This window comes from Drosophila innubila (genome assembly GCF_004354385.1).
Source record: "Drosophila innubila isolate TH190305 chromosome 2L unlocalized genomic scaffold, UK_Dinn_1.0 4_B_2L, whole genome shotgun sequence".
NCBI classification, from domain to species: Eukaryota; Metazoa; Arthropoda; class Insecta; order Diptera; family Drosophilidae; genus Drosophila; species Drosophila innubila.
The window spans coordinates 19,884,823-19,906,880 of NW_022995372.1; the positions used below are offsets into that span (position 1 = coordinate 19,884,823).

General features: G+C 37.0%; 5 protein-coding genes across 5 annotated transcripts; 3 read left to right on the plus strand and 2 right to left on the minus strand.

Moving 5' to 3' along the window:
* Positions 1-7,524: 7,524 nt before the first annotated feature.
* LOC117781414 (uncharacterized serine-rich protein C1E8.05) lies at positions 7,525-7,980 on the minus strand. Its single transcript, XM_034618166.1, has one exon. It carries the CDS (start codon positions 7,947-7,949, stop codon positions 7,710-7,712), a length of 240 nt encoding a protein of 79 aa, XP_034474057.1. The 5' UTR covers positions 7,950-7,980; the 3' UTR covers positions 7,525-7,709.
* LOC117781415 lies at positions 7,970-8,393 on the minus strand. The gene is made up of 2 exons (XM_034618167.1): positions 8,251-8,393; positions 7,970-8,189 (listed from the first exon to the last, which is right to left on the minus strand). The coding sequence occupies exons 1-2, from the start codon at positions 8,289-8,291 to the stop codon at positions 8,090-8,092; spliced, it is 141 nt and encodes a 46-aa protein (XP_034474058.1). The 5' UTR covers positions 8,292-8,393; the 3' UTR covers positions 7,970-8,089.
* Positions 8,394-10,569: 2,176 nt separating this feature from the next.
* On the plus strand, positions 10,570-10,903 carry LOC117782252. Its single transcript, XM_034619294.1, has 2 exons — positions 10,570-10,705; positions 10,763-10,903. Exons 1-2 carry the CDS (start codon positions 10,662-10,664, stop codon positions 10,860-10,862), a joined length of 144 nt encoding a protein of 47 aa, XP_034475185.1. The 5' UTR covers positions 10,570-10,661; the 3' UTR covers positions 10,863-10,903.
* LOC117782251 lies at positions 10,893-11,304 on the plus strand. Its single transcript, XM_034619293.1, has one exon. It carries the CDS (start codon positions 10,918-10,920, stop codon positions 11,161-11,163), a length of 246 nt encoding a protein of 81 aa, XP_034475184.1. The 5' UTR covers positions 10,893-10,917; the 3' UTR covers positions 11,164-11,304.
* A 6,361-nt stretch (positions 11,305-17,665) lies between these two features.
* Positions 17,666-21,539, plus strand: LOC117782249 (UDP-glucuronosyltransferase 1-3). The gene is made up of 5 exons (XM_034619289.1): positions 17,666-18,275; positions 18,345-18,730; positions 18,792-18,990; positions 20,720-21,165; positions 21,228-21,539. Exons 1-5 carry the CDS (start codon positions 18,024-18,026, stop codon positions 21,517-21,519), a joined length of 1,575 nt encoding a protein of 524 aa, XP_034475180.1. The 5' UTR covers positions 17,666-18,023; the 3' UTR covers positions 21,520-21,539.
* The last annotated feature ends 519 nt before the right edge of the window (positions 21,540-22,058 follow it).

A 22,058-nucleotide genomic window follows, 5' to 3' on the forward strand; every position in this document is an offset into this window, starting at 1 on the left:
CAATGATTTATCATAATACATTTACTTAAATATGTGTAGGATCAGAGATCAAATAGATAAAGCCAATAGAGAACAAGTAGCGAGAATAAGTAGCGAGAGAGAGTAGCGAGAGTAAAAAAAGCGATTAGCGGGAGCATGTAGCGAGGGCAACTAACGAAAATAAGTAGCAAGAAGCTTGCGCAAGTATTATGTAGCGAGATCAATTGGCGAGAGCTAGTAGCGAGGTCTAGTAGCGAGAACTAGTAACGAGAATTATTACTGAGCGCTAGGATCAGTAAGTTGCAGGAAAGATTAACAGGATAAAGTGAACAAATAGCGAGAATTTGTAGCTACTTATAACAAAACATGCCTTAATATCATAATAAAACTACTAGTCATAAATAAAACTACACTACCTGACCTGATTACAAGAAATGAGAAGCGATTAACAAGAAGAGTAGCGAGTAACGACTATCGAGCAGCTTGTCCTTAAGCTGGACCTGTCCAGAAACGTTTCAGTGGCAACATATTGATAGACAATAATTTGTCTTAATGAAATTTTCACATTATTTATGAGATTGCCGGAACGTGTAGGACGTAGCTCTGCTTTTTGGGGGATGTGCTCGTGTGTCCTATGGCTTCGGGGCTAAACGACGACGTCTCTGGGAAAACAAAAACAAGCTGCTGCCGCAGGACTCTTTGTTGAAGGAGCCAGCTACTGTCTGCCCGACGGCCAATTAGTGTAACTTGCCTTCCCCGTTTAGATTTGTGGCCTGTTGTTAGGGTTTACTTTGGGTTTGTTCAGGTTGCCAACCCGGCAGGTTGTGTCTTTTATGTGCTGTGTGCATAATTTATTGTTTTTCTTATGGCAAACTCTGTCTGAAGGTTGAAGCCCCTGTTTCAATTATCACATTTTCGTTGTGACTTTTCTTCGACTCGCGTTCGAAATTTGCTTTGTAATTACATTTGCTTCTCTACTTGTGCCTTTTCATCGCCTTCCCATTGGCAACCACAAAGTAAAAGTCCGAGTGTTAATGTAGAGCTCTTAATGGGGCTTCCCCGCTGCGTGTGTGTGTGTGTGTGTGAAAAATGTGTGTATACGATTGTGCAAAGTGTTTCCTTGATGCTGTGAATCAAATATCAATTGAATTTAAATTGAATTTTAAATTGGCCTAACTGTCACGTCAGTGTGGGCAGCTGGGCGTGGTTGTGGGCAGCTTGTGTTTGACAGTCCTTTGCAATCTGAAATTGTATCTTCTGATTACGAAATACAACACAATTCTTATGTCAATAAACTTAATAGATACGAAGATCGAATTTATTTTGAAAACTTCGAGTTTTCAAGCTTCAAAAGGAAATAATTCTACTCATATAAATACAAATTATAAGTGATATATAAAAGTGATATAAAAGTCAAATAAATTCTATATAATATTATTGCGCACTTAATAATGATTCAGAGATAGTATAAAGTAAAAAAAAATTATAAGCAAAAGTCTTTACTTATATTATAGTCTCTACCCATTTTAATCCAAGGATCCTGATCAAGTCCCTGAAAACTCTCGTACCTGTGCTAGTGGGAGTTACTGCCTAATGAGGAGTTTTTGATTTATCAGCAGACTTGACAGCCGTTAACCTCCTACCGGAACCAGACAAAGCAAAAGTAAAAGTGGGCTCACAAGGGTTAAATAGACTCCTCAACTGCAACGCCAGCTGCGACGTCAACTCGACTGCAACTGTGCGTCAGACAAAGAAGACGCATGAAGTAAAATCGTGACACGATCAAAATCGATCGTATTGAAGAAAATACTGAACTTTCAAATAAGAAGACGAACTGTCTTGAAATGTAAAAAAAAAAAAAGAGTATTATCTATTAAAATTAAAATAAAGTTTGATGGAAAATTTCAAAGTCATAAAGTTTTAAATGTTTAGGCTTAATTTTTTTTAATATTTCATAGGAGTTTTTAAGAAAAATCAAAGATATTAAAAACTATATTTTAAATTGAACAACAGAATAATGAAATGGTTTAGACTTGAGAATAATTTGGATTTAAGAAATTTTAATTATCAAAATATTACCTGTGTTTATTTTTTGCAGATGGTAGCTACTTTCGGGTCGTGTCACGAAGAGTGCAAGAGCAGCAACAAAACTCCAGCTGACGATCCATCCACTCTCACTTTATATTCGTGCTCAGATTGAGCAACACAGCCTGCTGCAATCATAACAGAGAAGAGGCAACGCTTTGTTGTTGTCCTTGCGGCGGCTGCCGGAGATGGAAGCTGAATGAGAATCTCTGGCTGAGGTTGAGTGTAAAACTCACAACGCGTCAAGTTGAGTCGTCATCGTTGCGGGCATTGTCGACATAAATGCACAATTTGCACATAAAAGCATACACACACACACACACACACACACACATACACACACATACATGTACTCATATTCAATGTACTTCCGGTGGCAGGACCTATGCGCAACGCATTGTGGCAAGGGGCTGAGGCACAGCGTCTGTTTTGATGTGTTTTCAAGGCCCTTTGACAGTGGCGGTGTTACAGGGATAATACACACACTTAATTGCTCAAAATGATGCGATTGTGAAACGTATATCCTCCATATGCCCTATACATAGGGTACTTACATGCACATATAAGGACATTCCATCTATTTATATACTTCTCTTTTATACAAATGTTGAACCACCCGAGAGCTGAGTATGTGCAACAAATGGAAGCTTCGTGCAGCTTTTTGGCGCGCTGCCATCAGAAGTAACCGCCCTGTTTTTCAGTACGCAGTATGTGTGTGAGTGTGTGTGTGTATGTATTTAAGCCACAACAAAAGACACTTAGAGCATATCATTGGCGTTTTATATTCCATAATTGCATTTAAAGGTTTTTATGTACGAAATTATACGCATAAGAATTGGCTATATCGACAGCAAGAATGCGCTTCTTATTTATTTAAGAATGCAATATTTAAATAAAATTTATAGATATGCATTCCAATAATCCAAAATTTTGCGAGTTTATCAGGTGTGTTTCACAATTCTCTAGAGTTTTTAAAGAGAATTTCTTTTGATAACAATCGATCGAAATGTCGGTGTTCCTTAAGTGTCATAGATTTAGTACTTTCGAACATATTGTCAAACTAACAAAAATAGGCTTACTTCCAGTTTCAACAAAGTTTTAAAGTTTAGGAATATATAATATGAATAACAAAATTTTTAAAAAATTATTTTATGTATTTTTATAAAATTTAAAAACTAATTTAATTAAATTTAATAAATATTTCATTTTGTCAAATCTCTCAACAATTTCTTAGACAATTGAAAGCAATTTTTCGTTGTTTTTAGGAACCCCAACGATTGCTTTTGGGCCACCTCTGATTTAATATAAATTATTTAGACAACATCTAGCAGTCGATGTAATGTCAATGTGAATTCAAACTACACTGAGTTTTTTAAATATATCATTAATACCCATCTGATATGCTCCGTTTAAATAAAGTAACTGTAGCTCACTTGCATAGCCTTGCTTGGATATTCCCACTCCTTTGGAAAGCAACCCACCAAAAACGCAACCACGTTTCTGCGTTTTACTCAAGAGTCCTCCACTCTTGCAATGAAGTACTCCAGTCCAGGGTAGAGCTATTGCTATTGTTTCAATTTCAATATCAACTTTGACGTTGTATTCGCTGTTGTTGTTTTGATTTTGATGACCTCGAACATTTTACGAAATCTATAAAAACAAATGATGTGGTCTCATTGCGTTTCATATTATTATTGCATACTTTAGATGATTTTGATGCATGCCCAGATCCAGAACAGAACAGGAACCATGACAGTAGCTGGCCATGTATAAGGGGGTTTGAACCGGGACCACGGGGGCAGATTTCATTGCTCTACAATCCAATTGTCATTCATGACAGCTGTCGATCAGCATGAGGAGAAATGGCGGCTCAAAAATTGTTTTTAGATTTATATTTAACGGTGGTTGATTTTCATTTTTATTGGCAGCCGCTTCTCAATTCTTAGTTCTCAATTGAATTGAGATTTTTATGTAATTGCCGACCTTTGTTTGGCCGCATGTTTGGCAAATTTTGTAAATTAGATTGCATTTGCATAAGTTTAATCCATAAAACCAGAAATGTCAAAAGGCCACATCGATACGAAAGGATATGATATGATATGATATGTCACATGATAATATTATCGTCATATTCAAAAATGAGACGGCACCAGGAATATACTCAATTAACATTTATTGTACTAACCTGAAGTGACACATATGTAAATTTAATTTATGGATTCAGTTAGATACATAGATATGAGTGTGCTAATAATATATCTTTGAGTATTTTGGGACCATTGTGAGTGTGGTATAAGTAAAATATTTTCTCTTATACTCTTACTCTCATAACTTTATTATACGTATTTTTGATTAAATAAAATTTTTTCATTTTCGATATTGTCTATACTTACTTTTGTTTTTTATCAAATCTTTGAACTATTACAGCTTTTATAATTTTATGCTTGAAAATTTTTTACAAATTTACAATGCTTTCTTATTATTTCCTTAAATTTTTTCAATAATTTCACAGTCATAACTTTGTCAACATAGAATCGATTATTAATTTTTTGAATTCAAAAATTTTAAGAAATTTTAAATTTTGCAATCTTATTCCCTTACATTTTTCAATAACTTAAATGACTCTTATCTTTGTCAACATGTGATCGGTTTTGATTATCAAAATTTTTTAGTAATTTTTTTTATCTCTAATAGGATACTGCATCTACATTTTCTTTATTTGCCGTTGAATTCACTTAATGTTGTACAGCATACACATTAATTTCCATACTCATACCCTTAGTAATTTTAAGCATTAAAATTTGCACCTTTTCCACGGATCACGTGACAAATACATTGATCACTTTGCCGCATTCAATTGCTATTGTGAAATGAATGTTGAATGAATCTTTAAAATTGTTGACGTGAAATATCCAACAATTTTGCACATTGCACAACAATTTAAGAAACGGGGGCAAATCAAATTTGGATTATGTCTGTTTGATGTGTGGCAACTGGCGTCACACCTTGCCACCAAACTGCCATGTGACACGCACAACAACAACGAGAACAACCCGCCAAACACCTTTCTGGCAAATGTCAACGCCCGTACATGATGTTCGAGTACATTCAGATTCAGCTTCAGATTCAGATTCACATTCACAATTCGAATACAATTTACAAGCTGCTGGCGGAGACATCCGCGACGAGAAATTTGCCGTCAATTGTTTTGCAACCGGGCGTAACTCCCAAGCAAAGGTGGAACTCGACTCAGAGACACAACCTGAGCACAGAGAAGGGAAGTAGGGAAGAAGGGAGGAAGGGACCGCTTTTGCATTCCCGCACAAACACGGAGAAACATCTGTCGGATGTCGGAAGTTGTATCTGACGGCACGCCCCACACTTCAGGCACGAGGCAAGGTCTCGTTCTCTGTCTATTTTGTATGGGCGGTGGGCGGTGGGCATGGTCATGTCACTTTTTCATTGCAAGCTGCGATTTTTGCTGTTTCGCCTCGACAGAAGTTACGGAAATTATTCATAATTTTCCACCACGTGGCATGTGGCATGTGACATGTTGTGTCGGAAGATGTTATCGCAATGGCATTGCCGCCCAACGGCCTCAACAATAAGGGTTGTCTGTCAACGGAAGCCCAGAAGCCATGGTAGATAATGAAATAAGGACTATGAAAATAAAATGCCTTCCAGGAACTTGCTTGACCAAACTCCAGCTAAATAGTCCTGGGTCGTTTGAGCGCGTGTTCCTGGCAAAATATAAAAATAAAATCTCTGTATTCTCTTTATAAATTTACGGGTTTTCCATGATAATGACGTGATAATTGCTTTTGCTCCGGTAGAATCAGAAATCAGGCCCGTTTGTGGAATCCTTGCAAGTGACACATTCACATTTTATAGTAGAAAGTTCAAAGGTCCTTGATGCCACCTGCTGTGCGCTTTTAATTGCAATGTGACGAAGATGCCAACACCGACACTGTATCCTGGCCTGTCCTGGCATGTCCTGGCAGGATTAAGAAGCGACCGCCCGGCGCTTCGAAACAAAGTAATTACAACGTATATATATATACTCTTTATAGAGGAATCACAAAGAAAAAGGAGAATCAAACTAAAGCGCTTCAATTAGACGGAGGACACGTCAAGTGTCGCATAGTGACAGCTTCCCGGAAGACCCAAAAATATTTCGAAAAAAAATATATATAATGTTTAGATGTCTATTGAAAAATTCTATTAGCGCCGTCAAGGAAATCGTTTCTAATAGCCAACGCCACGTGCTTTGTCCCCTGTGCAGTCGTGTGTCAAAAGGACGACCGCAGCTCACTCCCAGCTATCCGTAAACTCCTTCCTATATAGTATATACCTTATACATATCTGCCCATTGGCAAACAATACAATTGAAAAATTATAAAAATTCGCACTTCTAATCCATCCGATGCGTAAATGCTGTCGACCATGCTGCCGTAACGGAACCCGGACGCAAACCCGGACGTCGTCCTGCGGTATTGCCTGAACTGTTAGAGATACACTTGTTCCCATCCCCAACCCCAAGCTCTCTTTCTCTAAACAGGACACGCGCCACACGCAGCCAGCAATCGTTGAGGGTGATGAGTATTGTATGGGAGATGGAGGAGGATTGGACTGGATTTAGTAGGGTTGGGTTGGGTTGTTTGTAAAGACGGGCAGACATCATCAATATTGCAGCGAGGCACGTTGAGTCCTTTGGCCGGGTCTGTCAAATAAGCGTAGCTAATGTGTATTAAGTGCACTTTGCCCAAAGTTCCGTCTAGCGGGGGGAAAGTTGAGGAAAGGAGCAAGGGATGGATGTGCATACGCATAAGCTAATCACGGTAATAGCCACTGTTCATGCAAATGGGATATGGACACCAACAAAAGTCAAGTAGCAATGTCATTGAATACAGTTTATGGTGGATAGAAGTGGAAAAAATACTAAGTTTTGTTAGGTTGGGTTAGGTCTAGTTTGATCATTGTTTCTACATTAATGATTCCATCAAATATTCTCAATCATCCTTTCTTCACTGTTAAGATGGTCAACTGAACCTAACCCAAATTTTGCTCTTAAAAATACAACATAATCTCACTTTGCACATGTAAACTCAACCTAACCTCACCGTTTGTGCAGAAACTCAATTTGCCACATGTGTTTTTCCTTCAAGATTCAAGCAACGTCATGTTCTCCTCATAGCTTGAGTTAACAATACTTTTCATCTCAAAATTTCAGCCTAACCTCACGTTTCGCCTCAAATAATCAACATAGGATCAATTTTCGTCTGGAAAACTCAACTTAGCCTCACCTTCACCATCGCCAAATCACCAAACTTACCAGATTTTGAATTTAAAATATTTTAAAATGAATTTCATCTATTCACCTTAACCTCAATTTTCATACTACGACTTAAAAAATTGCGTGTCGTTGTTTTTTGCGCATCTTTTTAAATTTTATAAACAAAATTTTGAATTAAAGCTTCTCCATCAATTATCAAATTAATAACAAGTTTACCGACTAAGCTAATAATTAACCCATAGAACCCAGATATAACAAGAGAACTTAAGTCTCAATCACGTTGCAGGCATTATGAATTGCACAAGGATGCCATAATCTCCCCCGTACTTCCCATTATTGAAGGGGTTTCAATTTAAGAGAAGTGCAAGCTGTTGAACTTATCGCGGTCATCCTTGACCATATTGTTGTATTTCCATTTTTCCGCATTTGAAGCCTGGCTGCTCCAGGCGCCTGCGCTGTGACTCGACGTAGTCTTCGAGGACGGTGACGAAGACGAAGACGATGGCGATGGCGAGGACGAGGAAGACTTGGTCTGACCGGCGTTATCCTTGCTAGTGGTCAGATACTTGTCGGTGCGCTCCGTGTAGACCATTTTGATGGGATTTGTTCTTTGCTTGTGCTAGGTTGACTCAAAACAATTTCTATAATTTTCTTGATTCAATTTTGAAATTCCAATTTCCAATAAGACTGAAATGCGCAATTTCTGTATGCTGAGTAGACAGAGCTTAAAGTTCACGGCACGGTTTGTAGAAGCGTAAGAACCTTTAATTCCTTATTATTGGCCGAATTTCCCGTACGTGATCCTTTGCTGGATGACAGACTTTTGTCCAATCTGCAAGGCAAGCAAGTGAATTAATTAAAACTATCGTTAACGCGATAACAAAATGACTTACCCAAATTGTTTGTTAAGCTTGGGCTTGCTATTCTTTTGCATTGACACAAAAATTTTGCAAGTTGCACATTTGAAAAATGAAGTAAAATAATGATTCCAAGTAGCGCTCGCTTCTGTACTCGACTTTCTACTGAGCCTCTAACGACAACTGCAACTGCTTTAAATACCTCAACGAACTGAATTGCAAAAAAATCAACTGCAGAGTCTCACATACTCCGTCACAGTACTACTACTAAGTAAGCAGAGGCAACAGCTGCTGACTACATATTGTATGAGCAAACCAAGAAAGCCCCAGCCCCGTATTGGGCCCAGACCCAGACATCAGGCTTAGACTCAGAGCCAGACTTAGTCGCAGACGTAGACAAAAACTCGTTCAACGACGTCGTTGACGACGACAATGCAAATTAGAGTTGCCAACTGGTTTATCACATTTACAAAAGCAACAATAAAATAACGAAAATAACGATAAAGATATACAAATGCAAATATAAATATACCGCCAGCTGAGCACCGACTTAACCTGCTGAAACTCACGTAAGCTTGACTACCTATGACAACGGTTTTTGTCTCTACCGGCCGGCCGGCTCTAGGGAGTAATTCATCTATCAGTATTACAATACTTTGTTGAGTTCTATCTTATATGTCATATGTTTTATTTTACTTTTGTTTAATGTAATATTGTTGCATTTCCATTGTGTCAGTCGTGTGACCATCGCATGAATGTTATAAATATGTATGAGTATATATATTTGGAATACTCGCACTGAGCCTGTCTGATGATGAAAACTGTCTGCTATATTGCATCAGCCAATGTTAATTCACGACTGATCAGCATGAAAGCCTGTTGACGGTTTTTAAGTAGTTATTTAATCTGTTATTGTCGGTTATATATGTAGCTATACACCGACCGATCCCACCAACGCTTCACCGAAAACATAACCATAAATTTAGATTCAAAAGTTTCAGGGATGATAACTAATCCCTAACTCTAAGGATAGCACAGAATTTTAAATAATATTTAGATAAATTTCGAATCACAAAAACGAGGGATGATTACAAATCCCAAACTTTAAGGATAGCACAGAATTTAAATTTCCAATAAACTTGAAGACATTGTACTCTGATTAGTTTAACATTTTTAAATTCATGTCAAATTTAGTAGGTTTTTTAATATATTTCTAAGAACATAGCAATGTACTTTTCATCTTAATTTGAAACTGTTGCACATTTCTACATTATTATTAACAAGTTACTTAGCCATATCTAAAGTAACTCGACGTTGACAGAGTTTTAATAAATATTAAAAATTAAAATGAAAATGAAAATAATTTCATAGAATTATATAGAAATTATACAAATTATAATTTTTTAAAAGTTAGTTCAACTAAGGCCATTGACAGCCATAATGTCAATTTGTACTTTGAACGTCTGGATCGTCCAGTCTTAAATGTCAATGCCTGCACTTGACTTTCAGTTAAGACTCGCCTTAACAACAACTTTAACGTTTAACAAACAAGTAATCTTCAAAAATATTGTTATGTGCAATATGCAAATGCAAATCCAGACACATGGATTAATTATTATCAGACGTCAATCGCACACAATGTGCGATTCAAAAAACTTTTCCAGACTAAACCGGTTTCTATGTTTGTCCCAAAAAAAAAAGATAAAAAAAAGTCTTATATATAGAGAGATAAGTAAGAAACAAATCATTCAATTGGTCACATTTAAGAAGCAATGTTCTTAAAAGAAGTTTCAAAAATGTTCTTGAAGTTGGAAGTATTCCGTATTATATTTCTGCTTCATTTATTAGAAATCGAAAGTTGAATTAATCCAAGCAATTTAAGTATACATGTTCGGGGAAAAATTCTTTAATATATTGAATAGATTGAAATAGAGGACTGCAATTTGAAAGCGAATTGAAAAATCGTCTTTTATCGAAAATGAGAACACCATAAAAATTATTATCTTAAAAACTATAAATCGTTATTAATCTTCTTTGACTTTCGAAAACATTCTTTCCAAAGGGAACTCCCAGTTTATTTCTTGTGCCAAAAATATTAAATCGTTTGGCATTTCTCGATAACGATGACGTCTTAATGTGCTTTTTTTGAACAAGCATTGACGCATAGCCATTCAGTCTGATAAGAGTGTTTTTTAAATGTTTTCATAACAATGTGATGATATTTGCATACACATGTCTGTCCGCAACTGGTTTCGCGCCAGCAAACACGCTCTGGCCGCATGATACTGACGATCCCAACTAGATCAAAGATCGAATCGGCTAGCGAGATTCGAGTATAAAAGCGATTCGCAGTTGCCGCTTTAAACACACAACCAAGAAAGCAACACAAGTGGTCAAAACCAAGGCTCTCAAAATATTTACAACAAAGTGACAAAGTAAATGTGTCAATGAAGACACCAGATACTAAAGCGAAGCTTCTAAACAATATTAGGTGAGTTTAAACTAAATATTCTCTAAATAGTTTGCTAACTTTTTTCCCTTTTTGCAGCCTATCCAAGCATCTGTCCTCTAAAAAGGGCTCACGCACCATCAATTGCGGTAATCTTCTGGAATTCTCCGTGCTCACACTTCAAACCAACGTGCCCTGACTCCGTACGCCCCATTCTTGTACCCACTGTAACTGCATAAAAAAACTCTATAAAAATGGTCCATCAGAATCGTACCGTCAGCAAGGCCATACCAGCCAAGCATCTGAGTCCAATGCGTAGCATGGATCTGGTTGCCGGCAAATACGCCGTGTCCAGCAGCCCCGTCGATAGCTTCCTGAGGAGTAACAGGCTCACCGTGAACTCATCCGGTTCTGGCAACAGTTCCAATTCTGCGGCCTATAAATACAACAACATGGTCACTAACAATCGGGAGCAGTTCAATGCCCTGCACTTCTGCTAAGAATGAGGATGAGGATGAGGACGCAAATGAGAATAATCATAATAATGTTTCTCGCAATTTGAATGCAATAAATATATATTTCATATATTTCAAATTAATTGTTGACGCCTGTTTTCAAACATAAATCGCAGTCACGTGTCACATTTGCAACATTTTCCGGCTTGCGAAAAATCTTTTTTTCATTTTGGCAAATTAAATTATTAGCATCCGTTCCACAAAGCCGCCGGCTGAAAACATTTTTCATTGTTTGCGGCTGTCTGCGAGCACTTTGTCATCATATGCAAATCATGATTGTGTGTGTGTGCGAGTGTGTGGGTGTCTCTCTCTGCGTGGTGTTTGCCACACTTTGCACATTTGAAATTCAGTTTTTTTCCATATGCGCCATATTTTCGCATTAGACGCGAAATCAAAAAGCCAAAACAAACGTTCACTCGGATTTGCATAAATTTTGATTAGTTTTGAACGGAATTTCTCTTAAGCTTATAGAAACGGAGGCTATGACATGGCTTGATATACTACACAACGGCAATGAATAAGTTTATTCTTTTTCAACACAAGCTTGCACCGATATCGGAAAATCTTGGAATTATGGTGAATTGAATTCTGTGATTCATTTCATACTTAGTTTTCAAAATTTTTTATACGTCTGTGTATCAAAAATACAAGCCTATCGAAAACTAACAAAAACGCATAAATTGTGGTTTTGTTTTGGGATAGTTTACATTTAGGGAAAACTCCTTTTCAATATTCATAACAATATATACAATCAAGATATTTAAATTTATTTTTTTGTAGATATTTAATATAAAATTTTATTAATAATACTTGGACTGAATATCCCCTTAAATGATTTGCAATACAAAAAAAAACTATCAATAACAAAAAAATATTCCAGCTGTAATAGGTCTTAATAATGTAAGTTAATACAACCAGTATATAGTGAGATACTAGTGATATATTTAAATACTTAGTTTCCGATTGGTTTTTAAAAGCACAACTTTAGTATTAGGGCGCATAGATTTTTTCGAAATAAAAAAATGGTACCCCATTCGTAATCTACGGTCAATTCTAAGATGTTTATACCACGAAACTATAGTTCTAAAATCAATTCCTAGTCCCCGCTTTTTTTTTGGGTCATACAAATCGATGCACCCTAATGCACATACAACATCTAACAAGCTACGCTGAAAGAGAACCGAAAAATTCGATCGAGTGAAAATTTTGCTGTAAAAAAACTTAATAATATTTTAAATATACTAAATTAAATTAATTTTTAAAATTAAATGAAGGCTCAGAAATTAAATTTAAAAATAAATTTGTTTATTGTGGATTTTATTTTCCCTGAAACCAGAACTATTATTAGCATTTGTGATGATTCGTTCACTATACTAATGTCAAAAGTCAAGATACATGTCCAATTATTGTATAAAAACTGCTATCCATCTTTTGATTTCCTTTTTCCACTAAATAACAAACTGGTTAGTTGTCTAATCAACATTATAATGGATTCAAGTCTTACACTTAATCATCGCATTAAAGAAAATTATTGAAATCATGAGCAGAAAATGTGACTATGGAAATAAAAGCACAGGTCGAGTATGCAAATTAACTTTGATTTGTGAAATTCGAACTGGTTCTAAACATTCATAATGATTGTTCGACAAGTTGATGATAAAAGTAGAACTGCTTAGAAACAACACCAATGTAATTGGATGATGAGTAAGAGGAAAGATAACTGGATATGGGAATCTAGATAAAGCTAGTATTTCCCGTATGTTTATTGATTCTAGTTTATTCATTTGCATAGAAGCAAACAAAGTTGTTAAAACTAATAAATCAGTTGAGAATTCCCACAGGCTAATCGTAATCAATTTGGATTGATATGTATAAAAACAACCCCAAACAATTACGAAACAGAGAGAAATCATTAAATGACAATCTGTTACATCGTTGCCAAAGTGCACAAATCATCTCCAGCCGCAGAGAATTTTATGCCCGAAAAACGTTTTTATTATTCCACTAAATTAAACGCTCAGCTCAAGTGAAGATTGCTTACGTTCATCCTCAAAATGAAGGCACAGATTGAGACTGAAACTGAGACCGAGTGGAAATCCTGTGATGCGTCAGGCGTCGACAGTCATTAAATTATCACACATTTAACATCAAAAACAATTCACAGCTCGCACAAGTAGCACACCCTTCGAACCCTCGAACCTCAGCGACCCTCTTGGCCTGGCCGCCCCCCTGTTATAGCTGGGACTTGACTTTAACCCCCGCAATGTCGTAATAGCTAAGGACTCTGTTGCTGTTGTTGCCCTGCCGCATTACAAGCTGAAAACATGGTTATTACATCAGGAATGCAGGAGTGGGAATTGTCTACAGAGCGAGAGAGAAAGATAGCGATACAGAGAGAGAGAGAGAGAGAGAGAGAAAGAGACCAAGGCACATGTGGGCGTTGCAAAACGGGCGATGGATGAATGCTGTCTTCTGATGATTATGACAGCATGACGACGACGATGTTGGCTATGAAACAATTCCAACCCAACCCCAATTTAGTTTTTGGCTTTTGCATGGCTGCTGTGCAATATGCTGGCCATTATATATCCGCCAGAAGGGGGGGGAGAACTGATACGATGACTGGGCTCAGCTAATACTGACGATAAATCATAAACGAAACATCAATTCCAGCAACACTTGACCCCCGATCCAGAAATGGACAACACATTTTATTGCTGCCAAAAAGTCGGGCTGGGAAAATTTTAAAGATATTTCACTTCAATTTGATGGTCACGTGTCGTCGACTTTTGGGCCAAAATTAATTAATTGCCAAAAGGAAGATTGATTAAGCAGACAGCGAAGAATAACCCATTCTCTGGCAGGCTTATCTATCACGCCAACATCCTGAAAGGATCTGTCCCCAAAGTTTCCCCCCATCCCACTTACTCCTCCCCTGCCCACGATGCCAATACAATTTCCATTCTTGTCGCTGTCTGCGAGGTTGAACTATTTCAGCTGGCCCATAGCATGATTTATCGACATGTTGGCGGAAATCGCAACGCCAAAACCAAACGGAACGTAAGAGAGAACGTAGCCAAAAAGTTGATCCGGGGCACAGGTTCTTCCAATGCTTCGGCAGGACTCCAAGGAACGGAAACGCAATCGGCGCACTGCCAAAAATAAATTGATTACTGTCACGGAAATAGCTAGAGCAGCTACAATACGCTCACACACACATACACACAAAGGCACACACTTGCACATCTGATGGTTATTCCAAAGTTTGTTTATTAATCGATAGGACGATAGAACACCTTGCTCCTCCAAGGAAGCAGCAGGTAGAATGCTTCAAATGTCCCAAAGTCAAAAGCAGCTTACGACTAAATCAAAGAGGCAAAGGATGATGAGGGGAAAAGCGGGGAGTGAGGTGTGCTGGGGAGCATTTATAGATCACGTGACGTGGCCATAAATAGTTTCGGGCTGTCAATTAAAGACACCTGCAGAGGGAGAGCGGCAGTAGCAACCTGGCTAGACGCATGTGGAGAACACTTGCCACAAATGGGAGCTGCCACATGCCTTATGCACCAATTTGTGCGTTGTTCTTTAACTCAGATATGCCAAGAATTCTTAATTAATATATTAATAGTAAAGTTATTTAAAGTATTTTTTGCAAGAAAATTAGCTTGAATTTCATTGAGTTCCTTTAGAAACTCAAATATAATTCCTTCAATTTGAATTTTATGCTTACAATTTAAGTGTTATTCGAAAAAATTATTGCATACTTTTAGATGCAGTTTTTATAGAATTGTCTCCGCTTTTCCATTTCAAATTTAATTTTTGTCACAAACCCAAAAGTATTTTATATTTAAAATAAAGTTAATTTTTTTTGCATATTGCTATAATTTAAATATCTTAACGAAATGTAGAAAACATATTTTCTGAGTTACAAAAATTGACAGCTGCAAATTTATTTCAACTTTTAGCAACAATATATGTAGTAAATAATCTCATATAATATGATGTGTATGCCTTTTTATTTAATTTGAAAATTACTTTAAATTAATTGAACGAATTTGAAATTTTATCAAATTTCAAAATCATTATGTTTACTTTAAACGACCATTGGCTTTGTATATTATATCTAACTGAAAGACCAACTAACAAAACTAGCCAAGCCTTCTTGTAGAATTTACCGGATACTTCTTTAAGATAGCAATATGTCTATCTGACGCAAAAGTTTTTAAGCTGCCAGGCGAAGCACTTACCTGAAAGTGATAGGCAACCCCTTTTGTTGCAATATCAAAAACACCTTCGACAAAGCAATTGATTGGCGGTAACAAATGTATTAGAAACTTTCTCTGTATAATTTCCGCATTTTCAGGACATGGAAACGAAACATTCACTTCAAATTGCACTTCCGTGCGAAAAATTGTTTATCGGAAACTTTCTCTCCCTCTCTTCGTATGCTATATATATGGGAACTCCTCTGGTCTCCCAGTGGTAAATATTTTGCACAATGGAACGCCGTCCACAGCTACCTTAAGTCCCCACCCTTTGTCTTCCCCTGAACTCTCCCACCCCTCACGAGTCGTCGATAAAGTTTGCACCTATTGTCATTTTATTGATTTGTTATAAATTTCACACACACTCGCCAACACACACGCTTATCATTTCATGCACTTCTATTAAATTTAAATGGCTGGAAAATTTTCAAAGTGCCCCGCCCACTTTTCACAGGAAAAGGACAAGGGACACGCGCTGGTTTTAACCCTTTTTTCTCGCTTATCTCATGACTTTTCAATGCGATTTCTATCATTTAAAATTCCATTTTATTGCCGTTTATCAGCAAATAGAAAATGCGAAAAAAACGAGAAGAAAATGGAGCACATGCAATAATAGAAATGCGAAAGACGTTAAAATAAATTGATACGTTTTCAATTTCGGATGCTTATCGATTTTCTTGAAACCCGTCGAGCAAACTCACTCAAAGGTATTCAGTTCTCAGCCAGCTGTTGATACTCGTGTGTGTTGTGTGTTGTGTGTAATTTCCCAAAAGTTTTTCCACACTTGATTTGATAATGTGTCGTAAATTTAGCTGCATTTGGCATTTCACTTTTCGCTTCTGGAAATTTTCACAATTAAGGCGCATTTAATGACGTGTCGCAAATATTAAAACACAACACTTCCTGCCAGTCGTTGTCCTCCCTCCACCTCCACCTCCATCTCACACAAACACACACACACCCCTCTTTGTCAGGCATCAACCGACCCCGCAGCTGTTGACATCGTCATCGACATCGGGCAGTAACGTCCAGTTTTCCCAGTTAAAGTTCTCAAAAATCTCAGTCAAGTTTCTTTTCTCACTTGTTTCTGCTAATTGAGCGGAACGTGAAAATTTTACCTAATTAAATAATTTTCTTAATTTTAACGACTTGTCCCAGGCGCACTCGCAATGATATTTTATACACTGTGCAACATTTTGAAATTACTGCAAGTATCTCAAAAATTATGGTTATTATTCGACCCATTATCAGCCAAGTGAATTTTAATAAGCGAAATCTCAACTTTGCCAGAACTTTTGTCATTTCTTGAAATGTTCTCGCTCCCTTTCTTACTCTAGGAAGAAATACGGGCTTCCAGTTGGAGCAGTGTTTCTAATAAGACTTCCTCTTTCTAATGACAGCCTGAAAGTATGCTACGAGAAAGGTGCGTTTGACAGCAAATGAAAATTAAAAAATTTATTTATGGCACTTTTTCGGGCGCTGTTTGAAATTATTTGAGTGCCACCTTGACAAGGGATATTGAAAGTTTATGAGAATATATTTTTTGTAGATAAAATCAAAAATTTATAACAATATTTCTGAATTTTGAACATGTCTTGTAATAATTGTACACATATTATATATTCACCTACTTACTTTTGTTTATTTGACTTTTAAATAATTCATTTGAAAAAAAAAACGAATCGACAAAGTATTTGACACAAGTTTAAGAAGTAGACTAATATGAATTTCATTATAAAGTAAATTGATTAAAATAAAAATCAGGAGAAGAGTAATTAAATAAACATTTGAAATTAATTTATTTTAAATGCGAAAGTTTGACTCGGAATTGCTTATGCAATTGTTATGAGTAAATATTTTACTAACTATAGAATTATACTTATTTAATGAATGTGAAAAGAGAGTGAGAGAGAAGCTTTGTGATTGCTGTAAAGTTCATTTTATATGCAATTTACATATTAATTACAATACAATGATTGAATCAGCGGAGTGTCGAACGTAATCGAAGTTGACGTTGCCACATAAACAAACACTTGATTGGGCCTGTGGCAAGTGCAACTGCCCCTTCCCCAGTTGCCACAGGGCCCAACTTCTGCCGTGTATTGAAATTGACTCCAAGTCTGAGTCTGAAACTGAGTTATTTAATTTGTATTTGTTAAACTTTGAGTCGGATTGCAGCTATTGTCAACTCGCTGCAAAAAATAAAGTTTAGTCTGTCGGGAAGTGTCTAATAGACAAGTTGCAAAAAAACGGAAATTTATTTAAATTTTACATTTAGCTATTGATTGTCTTTACTTTGTGTCAAGTGCTAGCTAAGGGATTGTGCTAAAGCTCAAGGTTTTTCTAAGAAAAATCCACTCAGAATAATATCTAAATGCCATTTGAACCAGCTTCGAGTTGCAGCTATAATTAACGTTAGTCAGCTTGCCACACTTGTTGCAACTGGCCGTTGCAGCCACAACAATAGCATTGCAAAATTGTGGGTTAAATGCCGTTCACGGTCTTGGCTTAATACTAGCAATTTGCATTCAAGCACTTTGCAGATACAAAAGTATCTGTATCTTGAGGTGTGGCTTCAACATGGCTCGTAATTTTACGTTAATGCTGCTCTTAGGCCTACTGGCTGCCAGTGAATCGGCTCAGATACTCGGCCTATTTGCGCATCCTGGCAAGAGTCACTTTGACTTCTTTCGGCCCATGTTTGTGACCTTGGCGGAGCGGGGTCACAACATCAGCATGTACAGTTACTTTCCGCTCAAGGAGCCGGTGGCAAACTACACGGATTACGTATTTGAGGGCATGCCTGTGCTAACGGATATTGTGGATCTACAGGTGAGTCAACTTTCAGCTTGCAACATGCCACATATAGTACTAAACGACTTCATCCACTTCTTGCCACAGGTCTTTGAGAAAGAGTCGCCACTGCTGGGACAGTTACCCTATAAAGTGCCCACATTCTTCATGTTGCACGATTGGGGACTGCGCTCCTGCAAAGTGGCATTAAACTCCCCGCTGATTGCCCAGCTCCTGAGCTCCCCGCTCCGCTATGACGTCATGATCTTGGAGCATTTCTCAAACGATTGCATGGCTGCTGTGGCACATCTTCTGGATGCCCCACTTATAGCTCTCAGTAGTTGCGCCATTATGCCGTGGCATTACAAGCGCATGGGCACCCCGTTTATTAACCCCATAATGCCCATGAATTTTCTGCCCTACACGGATCAAATGGACTTTGTGGCGCGACTCAATAACTTTTTACATTTTCACATTGTCAACGCACTCTATAAGTAAGTACATGATGCTCCCTTCTCAATTCAATGCCAACTTTCTCTTATCTCTTACTCTCAGTTTCATTACTCAGCCCGCAACAGACGCACTGATAAGTCAGCGATTTGGATTTGGACTTCCACCGATCGATGAGATTGTCAAGAACACGAGTCTCATGCTTATCAATCAGCACCATTCGCTTACCGGCTCCCGTCCTTACGCCCCCAATGTTGTGGAGGTAGGGGGACTGCAGGTGGGAACTGCCAAGTCACTGCCTGAGGTACGTACAATACAATAGGTGACTAAATCTAATCGACTTAAAATTTACGGATATAACCATGAATCGACTCAGCTGATAAAGATCTTCCTTTTTTAGACCCCGTACTTAAAAAAAGTACAGGGGTCTATTGGGTTTGTTTTAACGAATATGTGCGTAACAGGCAGAAGGAGGCGTTGCAGACCCTATAAAGTATATATATTCTTGATCAGCATCAATAGCCAAGTCGATATAGCAATGTCCGTCTGTCCGTCTGTCTGTCTGTCTGTCTGTCTGTATGAACACCTAGATCTCAGAGACTATAAGAGCTAGAGACACCAAATTTGGTATGTAGGTTCCTCTATATTGCAAGCAGATCAAGTTTGTTTTAAAATTGGGCCACGCCCCCTTTATCGCCCATAAATCAAAAAAAAAATGCATATCCAAATTATAAGAACAATTTAAAAGCCAGTGAAACCAAATTTGGTATGTAGATTCCTCAATATTGCAGGCAGATCCAGTTTGTTTCGATTTTTAGTCGGACCACTATATCATATAGCGCCCATAGGAACAATCGGTCGAAAATCAAGTTTTAGTATGAAAGACTTTTTTGTTTAATGAGATAATGTAACCAAACTGATGCAATAAACATATAACTTGGTTTTATATATCCTGTCCAAAGTTGATTCAAATCGGACCACTATATCATATAGCTGTCATAGGACCGATCGGGCGTAAATCAAGTCTTAGTATGAAAAATTTTTATTTTTTATGAGATATCGTAACCAAACTAATAGAATATGCATTTAACTTAGTTTTATATATCCTGTCTAAAGTTGGTTCGAATCGGACTACTATATCATACAGCGCCCATAGGAACAATCGGGCGAAAATCAAGTTTTAGTATGAAAAACTTTTTTACTTTATGAGATATCGTAACCAAACTAATATAATAAGCATATAACTTGGTTTTATTTATCCTGTCCAAAGTTGATTCAAATCGGACCACTATATCATAGAGCTGTCATAGGACCGATCGAACGAAAATCAAGTCTTAGTAAGAAAAACTTTTTTCCATTATTGGTTTTTGCCATAGTAAGTACGGGGTCTCCGACAGTCGAGTATGCTCGACTGTAGCACCGGCCGACTAGTTATATATTGCCACCTGTCTACCGGGTATATTTCACTAAAAAATTAATTAGAAAACTGTGCAGGACTAGTGAATTTGATAAACATTTGAATGTAGAATGGTTTTAGAGGTCAAACAGTGATCAAAATAACATTCCGCTTGAAAATCAGTTAAGTTATCATAAAGTTATAACAGTTTGAAGTTGTTCAGACTTTGGATCCAGCAAATTTTTCATCAATTTGGAATGATTTTTTACAAAAAAATGAAAGGTCTCAATATTAAGCTTAAAGTGTTGTTTTATGCTAATTACCATATCAGGAGTTGATTAACAATGAAAGATTGAGATTTAAAATGTTAAATTTTTTAAATTTTAAAGGGAGGACCCTTAGCCCTAAAATCTAGAAAACCCGAACTGAAATGTTAAGTTATTTTTTAATATACAACAAAATAATATACCTACATACTGAAAAAAAAATAATTTGTGTACAAACGTTTCGGTTCTTGAATAGGAATTTACTTTATGTATGGTTTCAGTTCTGATACTAAAAATTAAACGGTTAGTTTAGGTTATCAATTCCGGTATTATTCCCTGATTATAATTTATTTATCAATTTCAATTGTTAGCACCTGGAACGTATTCTAGAAGCATCAAACCAAGGCGTCATCTACATTAGCTGGGGTTCAATGGTCAATCCCAGCACTTTGTCCCCATTCAAGTTGCAGGCACTTTATGACGCCATCTCAAAGTTACCCGGATACACTTTTGTGATGCGCATGACAAATGAGACGGTAGGGGAGGGTAAGCCCAAGAACCTTTATACCTTCGAGTGGATGCCACAGCGGGATCTGCTGTGTCATCCCAAAGTTAAGGCTTTTGTCTCGCATGGAGGTTTGTTGGGCACAACGGAATCGGTTTATTGTGGAGTTCCGATGCTGGTGATGCCCTTTTATGGAGATCAGTTTTTGAATGCTGGTGCCGTAGAGCAACGTCGCTATGGAGTTATTGTTGACTTTAAGGACTTCGATGAGCCTCATCTTAGCCAGGCTCTGGGCATCATACTAAGCGAGCGGTTAGTTGTTCTCAGTAATATAAAAATATTATAAGTCTTAAAATTTATTGATATCTTTGCAGCTTTGCATCTCAAATGAAACACTCGACCATCGCATTCCGTGAACGTCCCCAAGCACCTATAGAGCTGGCGATCTGGTGGATCGAACATGTCATCGCAACAAGTGGAGCTCCCCTATCACGAAGTGTTGCCAGGCATATCAATTGGTTTGTTTACAACTCACTCGACATTTACGTGTTCTGCCTATGCAGCACATTATTGTGTATCATCATTCTCTGGCAGTTTTCAAAGCTCTTCAAATGGGCATGGGTCAAATGTAGTGCCCGATCGAAACCAAAAACGAAAAAGCAATAAATATCACATTTGAATACATATTTATTTATTGATAATGCTCCTGTTTAATTTTCAGCTTAGTCGAATCGAAATAACTGCTGTTTCTTATCAGTATCAATTTGATTTCTTTATTTATTTTCAAATGACTTTTGCTTTGTATATTTTGTAAATGAAGAATTTTAAGCTATTTTCACAGTGATCTTTATATTATATATTATTATATATGGTATATCATTCAGTTCTGTTTGTGGTGGAGATTACATACGCATACTTTTACAGCTGCCTATAAACTAAATTTAAATACATATTAATGATATTGGTCATATTCATATTTACTCGTGATTTACTCGTGATTTATCCAATCCCGTTTAATCGTTTTATAATGTTTATTTATTTCATCATAAAAATAATTATTCATTTTAATTTCACTTTGTAATGCTTACTATACTTTACTTGGTGTGATAATTAAATTACAGACTCATAGTGAGTACTCGACTTATGGATACCCTAAGCATTTCGTAATATTCTAAAGCAACTTACGTAAGATTGAAACTTGTCAT